Source organism: Coffea arabica, chromosome 6e (genome assembly GCF_036785885.1).
Source record: "Coffea arabica cultivar ET-39 chromosome 6e, Coffea Arabica ET-39 HiFi, whole genome shotgun sequence".
Classification (NCBI taxonomy): domain Eukaryota; kingdom Viridiplantae; phylum Streptophyta; class Magnoliopsida; order Gentianales; family Rubiaceae; genus Coffea; species Coffea arabica.
The window spans coordinates 22614538-22627737 of NC_092321.1; the positions used below are offsets into that span (position 1 = coordinate 22614538).

General features: G+C 40.2%; 1 protein-coding gene across 1 annotated transcript; it reads right to left on the minus strand.

Moving 5' to 3' along the window:
- Positions 1–5942: 5942 nt before the first annotated feature.
- On the minus strand, positions 5943–10913 carry LOC140009798 (uncharacterized). The gene is made up of 3 exons (XM_072056121.1): positions 7405–10913; positions 6112–7097; positions 5943–5959 (listed from the first exon to the last, which is right to left on the minus strand). The coding sequence occupies exons 1-3, from the start codon at positions 10911–10913 to the stop codon at positions 5943–5945; spliced, it is 4512 nt and encodes a 1503-aa protein (XP_071912222.1).
- Between the last annotated feature and the right edge of the window lie 2287 nt (positions 10914–13200).

Genomic DNA, 13200 nt, shown 5'->3' on the forward strand with positions numbered 1-13200 from the left:
TGGGCTAGAGTTTGGAGGAAATTCCAAGCTATGATTGTCCAATTGGTAGCTGCCCCTCTTTTTTGTTGTGTGTGAGTGTGTTGGGAAAAAAACCGAGAGGGAGAGAGTGAGGTTTTGTATATTGTTCACCAAAATGAGAGGGAGAATTGAGAGAAGAGCCGAGAGTCCTTTTTTTTTTTTTGTCCCCCCCCCAACCGAGAGAAACCATATTGGGAGAGAAAAAGAGGAGCTTGTGTGTGTCTTTGGTCCAAATGATTATTTTTTACAAGATGACAAGAAAGTTGAGTGTAGGAATGGGTTAAGTGTTTTTTGGTAGGAAAAATGATGAAAATGTGTAAGTTTTGTAATAATTTGATTTTGATTTGATTTGATTTTTTATTTTTGCTTTTTGATTTTTGATTTTTGATTTTTGATTTTTGATTTTTTTTTTGTTTTTTAACTTTTCCTTTTTTGTTTTTGTTTTGTTGTTTGTTTTTTTTTCTTTTTTTTTAAAATAAACATGCAAAAATGAGAAAATTACACATTAATAATAATAATAATAATAATAGATAACTTATTAAATAGATAAAAATTTAGGAAAATATTAAAAATTGACAAAAATTTGGTGTCTACAGCTTGCCCCTCTTTGTCTAGAGTTTCAAAGAAACTCAAGACAAAGACGTAGGCACCAAATTGCTTACCTGTCTCTTCTAGCTGCACCTGAGCTAAAATAAACAAGCCAACACTTGGTTGAAATTATTGAGCAAAATGATGCAATAACATTACAGAAAGCATGTGACCGAACTCATGTAGAGTTGCCTACGTATCCCGCCATGGGAATCAGGTCAAACGTAGTTCAAATACAAGTGAACCACAATGAAACAAGTGCATTGACCAACTGTGATCTTTGCAAAGTCGAAGAAGTCTGAGCTCTCAGAACTTCAAAACATGAAACACAAAATGAATGAGAAAGCACAATTATTAATCAAAACAATCAAGAAAAGTAACTTGTCATAACTAGAAAAAGATGCACGGAGGGACGCGGTTACGCTCCAAGAAGGGGGATAGAAGGGTGCGCGGTGGACGTTGAGACTCACCAACAGGAAATTAAATTTGTCTTTTAGGAAAAGATGCGCGGAGGGACGCGATTACGCTCCAACAGGAAATTAAATTGTCAAGAAGGAGAGGTAGAAGGGTGCGCGGTGGACGCTGAGACTCACCATGCGCGGAGGGACGCGATTACGCTCCAACAGGAATTTAAATTTGTCAAGAATGGGAGGTAGAAGGGTGCGCGGTGGACGCTGAGACTCACTAACGGAAATTTAAATTGATGCGCGGAGGGACGCGATTACGCTCCAACAGAAAATTAAATTGTTAAGAATGGGAGATAGAAAGGTGCGCGGGGGACGCTGAGACTCACCAACCGGAATTTAAATTGTTAAGAAGGGGAGATAGAAGGGTGCGCGGTGGACGCTGAGACTCACCAACAGAAATTTAAATTTGTCTTTTTTAGAAAAAGATGCGTGGAGGGACGCGATTACGCTCCATCAGAAAATTAAATTGTCAAGAATAGGAGATAGAAGGGTGCGCGGTGGACGCTGAGACTCACCAACAGGAAATTAAATTGATCTTCTGATCTGTCAAGAAGGGGAGATAGAAGGGTGCGCGGTGGACGCTGAGACTCACCAACAGGAATTTAAATTGTTAAGAAGGGGAGGTAGAAGGGTGCGCGGTGGACGCTGAGACTCACCAACAAGAAATTTAAATTGTTAAGAAGGGGAGGTAGAAGGGTGCGCGGTGGACGCTGAGACTCACCAACAGGAATTTAAATTGATGCGCGGAGGGACGCGATTACGCTCCAACAGAAAATTAAATTTGTCAAGAATGGGAGATAGAAAGGTGCGCGGTGGACGCTGAGACTCACCAACAGGAATTTAAATTGTTAAGAAGGGGAGGTAGAAGGGTGCGCGGTGGACGCTGAGACTCACCAACAGGAATTTAAATTGATTTTTGCCAAGAATCTAGGTAGTTCAAGAGAATGAAAATATACTCAAAACTTGGTGGACTTACAGTCTCCCCTTGATTTTTGCACTTTAAAAGAAAGAAAATAGTGATTTTTTCTTTTCTTTCTTCGAAAATGCCCAGCGAAATTCGGAACTTAATCCTTCTACTGGTTGCCCCAGCGTGAATCATGCTCAAATGAACCAGTGTTGTGTCACATAATTTTTCCTGCAAAAAGGAGAAAAGGAAAAGAAACAACTATGACAAAAACACTGCCACCACCATGTGATCCCTTTGCCTTGAGAACCATGTAAACATGAGTTTCAAATATCGACCAATCGCTCCCTTAGATTCAGCCGACAACCCTTCAAAACCTTTGCAACTGTCAAATGTCAATTGTCCGTACTTTAGTATCATAGGACCTTAAATTTCATGACTCTTTAGAGATAAATTATAGGGGATTGTCTTTTGAATGAGACCCAAAATATGAAAAATATAAACAATAAAAATAAAAAAAAAATAGTATTCATCATGCAATAATGCTAATATGAAATAAACAATGATACACAATAAATAAATAAAATAGCAAATAGAATAGTAAAACAAAATTGTTGAATTTTTGAATAAAGGCCCAAGGATCAAAATTTGGATTCGTATTTAGAGGATGGCCTTTGATGAGGAAAAATGCTCCATCTGACCTTTTCGTAGTCATCCATTTTGGAATTCATTGTCGGCAAAAGAACAACAGTATGAAAGAGACCCAAATCAACATAGTCACCAGCTTTCAGACCTCAACATCTTATTCTCTGTTGCTGATTCTCTTGTACTCCAAAACCCTACCTCAGCGCCCTTTCGGGTTTTCACTAAGGTTACCCCCACCCCTTTTTATTATTTTTTCTTTTTCTTCTTGTTTTGTTTTTCCCTTTTTCTTTTTCTCTTTTTTTTTTTTTTCTTTTTTCTTCTTTTTTTTTTTTTCCTTTTTTTTTTTTTTAGAAGGTGCCCTTTCAGGTTTTCACCTAGAGACATAGACAAGATAAATTTAACCCCAACCGTATCACTGCAGTCATGCTCTGATAATAAGTAGCATCAGTGAGACAATTTTCTCTGACATATTTCAAAAAATTGTATTTACATCATTTGCTCATTGATTAAGAAAAATTTTTCTCAAAATACTGCAAAAGATGAAAGTAGGCAACTTTGATTCTTGTGATTAGGATCGGATAGAGTAGCAAAGGAAGGGTTAAGGCTTGAAAGACTTGGCAGCGGATCATATGATGGGTTTGCAATCATTTGAGATAGCATTCTTTCAAAACTTACCCCGATCTAGGGTGAGAAAGAGATAAAATTTGCCCCAGTTTAATTCTGACTGAAGCTCTATTTTCTTTTTTATCTATTTTCTTCTTCTTTTTTTTTTTTATTATTATTTTTTTTTCTTTTTTTTTTCTTTTTAAGAAACAAAATTGCCCCAGTATGGGGTTAGTGATCTTAAGGAACTGCCAAGCGTAAAAGGAAAATGGTTATGAAAAGTCAAAAGGGAAAGTAAATTAGGGATAGAATATCGAAATGAAAAAATGAGAGGAAGTATGCCTTAAATCCGTCTCTTGCAGTATTTTAAAAGAAAAAAAAATTTTTATAATCAAATGAAAAACTTTTTGCACATGTCTGCATTGATTGGTTGGGGAAAAACTTGACCGTCCATTTCCATAAGAATAAGCGCTCCTCCGGATAGCACTTTCTTAACAATGAATGGTCCTTGCCAATTGGGAGCAAACTTCCCTTTAGCCTCATCTTGCATTGGAAGAATCCGTTTCAAAACCTTATCTCCAACTTCAAACAAACAGGGTTTGACTTTTTTGTTGTAAGCCCGAGCCATTCGTTGCTGATAACATTGTCCATGACACACGGCATTCAACCTCTTTTCATCAATCAGAGACAACTGCTCCTGACGTTCTCTAACCCATTCAGCTTCTTCTATCTGAGCTTCCATCAGAATGCGCAAGGAAGGAATTTCAACTTCTGCAGGCAGGACTGCTTCCATTCCATACATAAGAGAGTAAGGAGTTGCACCAATAGAAGTTCTGATGGTAGTTCTGTACGCCATTAGTGCATAAGGCAGCTTCTCATGCCAATCCCGGTGTGCTTCAGTCATCTTACGAATGATTTTCTTCAAGTTCTTATTTGCGGCTTCGACAGCTCCATTCATCTGAGGCCTATAAATGGCAGAATTTCGATGTCTGATCTTAAACTGTTCACATAATCCATCCACCATATCATTGTTGAGGTTTTTGGCATTATCAGTGATCAACGTCTCTGGTACCCCAAAACGACAGATGATATTATTTCTCAAGAAATCCGACACCACTTTCTTAGTCACATGCTTATAGGACGCGGCCTCAACCCACTTGGTGAAATATTCAATTGCCACTAAGATGAATCGATGCCCATTTGAAGCAGGAGGATCAATAGTTCCGATCACATCCATTCCCCAGATCGAACATGGCCATGGAGCAGTCATACTATGCAATTCTGTAGGAGGAGCACGTATAACATCACCATGCATTTGACACTTAACACACTTTCTAACAAAATCTACACAGTCATGCTCCATGGTAAGCCAAAAATATCCTGTTCTCATGATCTTCTTAGCCAGTAGATGCCCATTCATGTGTGGCCCACAAACCCCGCTATGCACTTCCTTCATCATATAATCGGCTTCCTCTTCATTGATGCATCTCAGAAGGCCCAAATCAGATGTTTTCTTGTATAGCACTTCTCCATTCAAGAAGAATCTTGATGACATTCTGCGTAAGAAACTTTTTGCAATAGAATCAGTATCAGGAGGGTAGGATCCCGTTTTCATGAATTCCTTAATATCATTGTACCAGGAGCGACCATCAGTGACCCTTTCCGTAACCAGACAATGCGCTGGCCTATTCTGAAGCTGAATCTGTATAGGTTCAATCACCAACTCATCTGGATGTTGGATCATCGAAGACAGAGTTGCTAAAGCATCAGCAAAGGCATTACGAGTGCGGGGAATATGTCTGAGTTCCAAATTCCTGAATTTGCTGGCCAAATCAAGCAAGTTACAATGATACAGCATAATTTTTGAATCCCGAGTTACCCACTGCTTAAGCGTCTGGTGCACAAGTAAATCGGAATCACTGAATGCTATCAGATCCTTGATCTCCATGTCCAATGCCATTTTCAATCCAAAAATACAAGCTTCATATTCAGCCATGTTGTTGGTGCAGGAAAACCGTAATTTGGCTGTAGCAGGATAGTGTTTCCCTTCAGGCGACACTAAAACTGCTCCAATTCCAGCTCCGAAAGAATTTGACGCACCGTCGAAAAATAACCTCCATCCAGGATACTGCTCACTCATGTCCTCAACTGCTCCAACGAACAAGATTTCTTCATCAGGAAAGTAGGTATGCAATGGCTGATAATCATCATCTCTTGGATTTTCTGCCAAATGATCTGCTATAACTTGTCCCTTGACTGCCTTTTGTGTTGTGAAGACAATATCGAACTCGGAAATGATCATTTGCCACTTAGCCATACGTCCCGTGGGCATCGACTTTTCCAACAGGTATTTTAGAGGATCAGAACGCGAAATCAGGTAAGTGGTATAACCGAGCAAATAATGTCTCAACTTCTGAGCTGTCCATGCTAAAGCACAACAACTTCTCTCAAGGAAAGAATAGTTGGCCTCATATGCTGTAAATTTCTTGCTCAGATAGTAGATGGCTTGCTCCTTTCTCCCAGACTCGTCATGCTGTCCCAGAACGCATCCGACAGCCTCATCAAGAACAGACAAATACATAATCAAAGGTCTCCCTGGCTGAGGTGGCACTAAGACCGGAGGATTTGACAAATAATTCTTGATCTTATCAAAAGCCTGCTGACAATCTTCATTCCAATCCATTGGCGCATTCTTTTTCAACAATTTGAACAAAGGCTCACAGGTAGAGGTTAACTGTGCAATGAATCGGCCAATGAAATTGATCTTTCCAAGAAAACTTTTCACATCTTTTTGACTTTTTGGAATGGGCATATCTCGAATTGCTTTTATTTTCGCAGGATCTATCTCTATGCCCTTTTTGCTGACGATAAAACCCAATAACTTACCAGCCGGAGCTCCAAAAGCACATTTCGCAGGGTTCAACTTCAAATTATACTTCCTCAATCTTTCAAACAGCTTCTTTAAATCAACCAAATGGTGCTCAACCTTCTTGGATTTAATTATGATATCATCCACATAGACCTCCATCTCTTTGTGAATCATGTCATGAAACAGGGTAGTCATGGTCATCTGATAAGTGGCTCCAGCATTCTTCAACCCGAAAGGCATCACTCTATAACAAAAGGTTCCCCATGGGGTGATAAAAGAGGTTTTCTCTCTGTCTTCTTCTGCCATTAAAATTTGATGATACCCAGCAAAACAATCACCAAAAGATTCAATTTCGTGTCCGGCAGTATTGTCCAAAAGAATATGAATGTTTGGCAAAGGAAAATCGTCTTTCGGACTAGCCTTATTCAGATCTCTGTAATCAACACATACTCGCACCTCTCCAGATTTCTTAGGCACTGGCACAGGATTCGACAGCCAGATGGGATAATGAGACACCATGATTATCTTAACATTGAGCTGTTTCACAATTTGTTCCTTTATTTTGAGACTCATTTCTGGTTTGAATTTACGTGGCTTCTGCTTTACAGGTAAAAAATTTGGATCGGTTGGCAACCTGTGAACCACTATGTCTGTAGAGATCCCTGGCATATCATCGTATGACCATGCGAACACATCTTGAAAAAACATTAAAAATTCAATCATTTCCTCCTTTTGTTTCCTATTCAAATGAATGCTGACTTTAACTTCTTTAACCTCCGTCTTAGTGCCAATATTGATGATTTCTGTTTCTTCTAAGTTGGGTTTGGGTTTCTCTTCATACTGTTTTAAATCCCTTGAAATAGACTCAAATTCTTCCTCAGTATCGCTCTCGCTTTGAATTTCAGATTGCATGATTTCAAGTTCATGAGAGATATCGAGATTGCAGCCATCGAATTCCAAAATGGTGACATCCAAAGGGTCAAAGGATTTTATTTGTGGCCATCTGAAAATAGAATAGAACATAAGTAATAAACAAATAGCAAATACTGGAGAAGTCTTTCATTTCATTAAATTCAAAATGCATCGAGACTTCACAAAAAGATAAATATACATACATGATTGCCATTTAAAGACATATTTAACCCTAAACCTTTATTTTCATTTCAGCAATTTTCTTGAACAAAGCAAGTTATATTAACTGAAACAAGAATAAAGGTTTAAAAGATGAAAGCAATTTCTTTTAACAAAAGATCCAGACTACTGTCCTATCTGGATATGATCTAGACAAAAGACAATCCCCTTAAATTTACCGAAATTCCCTTCGAGAGGGAAGATAATCAGCAGTCCAATTCTGGATAGCTCCTTCGGTAATTGGCAAAAATTCTGCATTTTCTGATGGCTCCTCCCCACAAGTGGCCCCGACAAATAACTGAGACAGGTCCACTTCAATCTCCTCCACAGGATTCTTCGTTTCTGGCATAATTACCTCTGACGGACGAGGAAAAGTGTGATATAGCGGTGGGATATTTAAGGCAGTTTGCTTGCCCTTCTTTTCAGCTTGTCTTCGAGCTTGCATTTCCCTCCTATCCTTAGCAGTTGGATGAAATCCCAGTCCAAATGTATCTTTCTGCGTCAGGATCTCTATTGGCTCCAAAATTCCTTGTAATTCCCGCCCAAGACCTTTTCCTATTTCATATCCGCCTCGGATCATCTCCCTAGCCATCATAATACTGGCCTCTGGCAAATCTGATTGAGTCAGCGATTTATCCTTGGATGCCCATCCCACAGAGACGATGTCAGCAACGTGATGAGATGAAGTTGGAGTGCTTTTTCTGTTTTCATCATTGAATTTTGCATCAACGATCATGGTGCAGTCATCCTCAGCAAACACAGTAATGAGCTGATCATTCACAATAAACCTCAACATTTGATGCAAAGAAGATGGCACTGAATTGGAAGTATGTATCCAAGGCCTTCCAAGCAAAATGTTGTAAACACTGGAGAAGTCCATGACTTGGCAAGTAATTTGGAATTGAGCAGGGCCTATCCCCAATACCAGATCTGCTTCACCCATAGATTCCCTCCTTGAACCATCAAATCCTCGAATCACAGTTGCAGATGGACGGAGTTTAATATCAAGAAATCCAAGCTTGGTGAGAGTGTTCCATGGACAGATATTCAACGCTGACCCATTATCCACTAAAACCCTCGGCAACAGCTTTCCATTGCAACGGACCGATATATACAAAGCTCTGTTATGCCCGATCCCTTCTGCAGTCAGATCATCATCGGAGAAGGTAATATGATTAGCAGCAAGTACATTCCCCACAATGTTAGAAAATTTATCCACCGGAATATCTTTAGGGACTTGAGCTTCGTTCAGAATTTTGAGCAATGCTTCTCTGTGCAGCTCGGAAGTCAAGAGAAGATTCAGAAAAGAAATCTGAGCAGGCATCCTATCCAACTGCTCCACTATTTTGTACTCGCTTTTTTTCAGCATTTTCAGAAAATCTACAGCTTCATTTTCAGACACACGAGGCTTGGGTGTCGGAGATTTAACTTTGGCCCTGGATTGAACATCAATATCGGAGTTTCCCACAATTTTCCCAGATCTAGTAATAGTAGATATATCTTCCTTCAAACAATCTTTACCCCCAATTAACAGACTGGACTCCTCGTAGTTCCATGGTACCTCTTGCAAGTTATTGACAGGCATTTGCTCTGGAAATTCGAGAATGGCAGGCTCTGATATATCCCATTCAAAAGATGAAAGATCCAAAATAAAAGGAACCTCGGAATTGTCAACTTCGGAAGGCCCTCCTTCTACCATAAACGGCTCCTCTTTTTCAAACACAAAAGATTTTAACTTTTCTTCAGCACTATCCTTAGTTATGGACTCTTCAACAGACAGTAGTTTCCTCATCTCCGCATGGTCAGTCTCCATCACGCCAAATACTTCAGTTTCATCTACAATGTACTGACTGGGGTCGACAAAATCTTCATCAGCGATGATAACCCCCACAGTGCTCCCATGCTCAGGTAGAGGATTCTTACTAACATTCGGTCCGTGCTCTCCCTTTCTTCTGAGAAGGATGTCTCCAGAGTCAATCATGTCCTGAATCTTATGTTTTAAAGCCCAACAATTGCCAGTGGTATGACCTGGACTTCCAGAATGATAAGCACAGATTGCATGCGGATCATAACCGGCAGGGGGACCTCTGGGATAGATTTTGGGAGGAACAGTGCCAATTTTTCCAGTTGCTTTTAATTGCTCATACAACTGATCAATAGGTCGGCCCAAGTTGGTGAAGGTTCGAAATTGCTTCTGAGTTTGAATTTCACTGGTTTGCAAAGGATTTTGAGAAGGGTTATTGTTTTGCAGGGTTGGTCTGGAATGGTAAATAGGACGAGAGTGATTTTGAAAGACAGGTTGTGGAGTTGGAGGTAAGGGCGAGGTATTCAAATGATTTGGTCGGGAATGATGGAATTGGGTAGTAGTGTGGTAGACTGGTTGAGGATTGGTGTAATACGGGTAAGGGAAAGAATAGGTGGGATGGTTTCTGGGTCTGAAAGACGGGCCTTGATCCCATATAAAAGCAGTATCACCTTCTTTCTTCTTGAATGGGGGCTTTTTCCCATTGTTGTTTTGATTTTGTAGAGCATCCAATTGCAACTTCAATGCAGACACATTAACAATCTTCCCTGCTTTGACAAATTCATCATACTCCTCCAATTTGTTAATGATAGCAGCAAATGGACTTCCAGTCATGCGGAAGATCTCTTCAAAATAAGGTGGATCGTGGGCCTTGATGAAAGTGCGAACAATCTCCTTCTCAATCATAGGAGGCTCCACTTTGGCAGCTAACTTTCTCCACCGTTTTGCGTACGTCTTGTGATCCTCTGACGGCTTTCTTTTCGTACCCTCCAGTGTGGTTCGTGTTGGTGCCAACTCACAGTTAAATTCATACTGCTTCACAAAAGCAGTTGATAGATCCAACCAAGTTTTGACTTCTCCAGACTTCAAATTTGAATACCAATCTAGAGCATCTCCCTCCAAACTTTCCGGAAATAGACGCATAGGCAAATTCTCATCATCCACAGGTTTACCTAACTTGTTGGCAAACATCTTGAGATGCGTCTTAGGATTCCCAGTTCCATCATACTTGCTGAATTTAGGGGTTTTGAATCCCAACGGTAGCTGAATATCTGGGAAAAGACACAATTCATCGTAGTCCAAACCACCATGTCTGCTCAATCCTTGATTCTTTTTCATAAAGTCATCGAATCGGTCCAACCTTCTTAACAGATCTTTATCAATGGGTGTAGATTGTTCTTCTATCACCGCTTTCCCTTGAGATGCAGTATCCAGTACAAAAGGCTCTGCAGTATGGTGGTGGGGTCCCTGATGGTTAGGGGGAGCGTTCAGATTGGTTTGTGGATGGGTTTGAGGGATTTGGCTACTGGTTGGGTTCACCAATACATAATTCGGATGCATATAGGAAAAGTCTGAATTTAGTCGGGTAAAGGTATTTTCAAGAGGGTTAGCGAAAGGAGGAAAGAAAGGTGTTTGGGTATTGGATGTGTGGGGTGGTTGGTAGTCTTGTGCAGGTGGGTGATTATCGATAGGTTCTTGGTCGTTTGGGACACCACCACCATTGTTGCTAGCGACCAGCTGATCAATTACACGCCTTTGTGCGGCCATTTCAGCACTTAACTCATTGAACTTGCCAAGTACCTCACTTAACTGAGCTCCCAATGCTGTGAAATCCGGTGATGTAACCATAGCAGATCCTTCCGAAGCTTCAGGCATTGAACTCATGTTTACAGACTGTCTCAAGGCTCTACTTCGGGACCTGGTGATGATGGGGCTTCTTTGAGTAGCAATTGTGAAAAATACCTGATAGTGGAGAAAAGAAACTGATTTAGGAGTGGATTTTCTGTCAAATTGCTGTAATTTATTCAAGAAAAAGAAAAAAGGAAAAAAAAAACATGAGTTAGTAGATATCTAAATAATTCGGATGCATGTCCTATGGGGGGAGCCCTTTTTGTGCCAAGGGTCGGCCTAATATGATGCAACACCTTCGGGGTAAAATCCCAATTTCAAACCTGTAAGTGAATGTAGAAATTCTCATTAACCACTGACAAGTTCAATCATTTTGTACAGCTTCATTGATGGTTCGACTGACCATTTTTACAAAATCCTCATGCCTTGCTAAACTAGTACGTTGAGACTCCCTAGAACTTCCTATACTAAGCTTCCGAATTCCTTCTCGAATTTTGTCAAATGCATCCAGGGCTCTCTCCAACTTTTCAGTTTTTCTTGTCTCCCACTTTAATTGTGCTCGGGCGTCTTCCAGGGCATGGTCGGCCACTATGAGTTGCAATTGATAATCCTCGAGTTCTTTCTTCAGCTTGTCTATCTGCTCTTCAGGGCTGACAGGAGCGGACTGTGACTTCTTTCGTGCTTGTTCGACTGTCAGTTTGATCCACTCATTATACTCTGAAATGACCTTAGGTTCCAATTTGTTGACTTGATCCAAGTGCAAACTCTCTAAACTAAGAAGATTTCCCCAAGCTTCCAATACCATGCTCCGACTTTCAGCAACTGTGTTGAGTCTGATATTTTCAATCCCTTGTATCATCGAAATTCTTTGCGGATACCCAAATTGCCTCATGACTCGTTGCGGAACATATGCGACCAATCCATTGGTGCCTGCTAGGGGGATAAAACTGTGTTGGGTAGTCGTGAAAACCGGATCCCTAACTTTTGTCCAATCCAAAACCCATTGTATTTTCTCAGGTGCCAAGTTATCGAACTCTTGAATAAACTGAGTCGGAGATGCAATTCGATAATACTTTTTGACCCTTTCTCGGTGTGATTCGATCCAATTCTCTGCGGGGAGACAAGATCCCAAAGGATTGAGCGTTCTCTTCGCTAGATGCTCCATTGCCCACATTTGGAGTATCAAATTTGACCCATAAAAGAAACCTCTTTTCTTTTGACATTCAGTAGCGGCCGTGAAGATGTCGGCAATGATTACAGGCACCAAGGTAGGGGTCATTCCATTAATCCCTGAAAATAGGCTCTGAACCATGTTAATAGTGAAAAATGTGATCTTTCCATGCTTTTGCGGGAACAACAACAGATTGATCAAAGCTAATCCAAACGCTTGCACTCGCTTCTCTACCCATTGCTCCTTACTTATAAAAAAATCGGTTCGGTACTGTTCATAGGACCCTCTTTCTCCAAATCGTTCATACAGAAACTCTAACGGGCACGATCTCGCATCCGGATGTTGGTTCATACTAGCCTGCCTTAATCCCAAAAACCTATAAAACTGTTCCCTTGTTCCATTAGTTGGATATATCATAGGATAACCTTTCCCAGGTATCTGCAATAATCCTTCTATTTCTTCTAAAGTTGGTGTTAATTCACATTCACCGAATCGAAAAATAGAACCTTCTAGATCCCAGTACCCAAGTAGAGCTTGAATGATTGCAACATTTGGGGTTATGCTTAGAAGACTCGGTAAATGTCCCACATATTTGAACAGTCTTTTCACCTCATGTGTCATATTATTTTTCCAGTCTGTTAGTTCCCGAGGTATCTGGTTCAGCATTTTGCACGGAGCCATCTGAGGAGGAATTTCACTCTTAGTACCTTACCTCGGGATTTTACCCCTTAGGCAATACAAAATCATAAACATGCAAGTCTCATTGGATTACATATCCGAGACAAAAGGTGACTTATTCCTACCGTAGGATTCCCTATGCGGCATTCCCTCTATGGTTAATGCATGATGACAATTTATTAAAGCATATTAAATATACAATGAAATAATTGAAATGTGACCTAAAAGTGCCCCCTTTAAATGCCGGGGTAAGCCTAAAATGATGTGCAGTACATATGCATATGCAATTGACTAAAATTTAAACATGCTTGATATAAGAGGCGGTCTTATCTTAAACGAGTACCATGTTAGGACTCTTATTTCTAAAGTTTGTGTATGCAGAAAAAGGAAAAATAAGGAGAGGTTAGTTCAACAAGTAACATATAACACGTTGTGACAATAAATGATACAAGAATGAAAAGTAAATAAAGCAAA

Coding starts and splice junctions, on each gene's coding strand:
- LOC140009798 (XM_072056121.1), bottom strand. CDS start 10,913: ATGAGTTCAATGCCTGAAGCTTCGGAAGGATCTGCTATGGTTACATCA. Junction 7,098..7,404: donor CCCTCTCGAAGGGAATTTCG/GTAAATTTAAGG, acceptor TTCTATTTTCAG/ATGGCCACAAATAAAATCCT.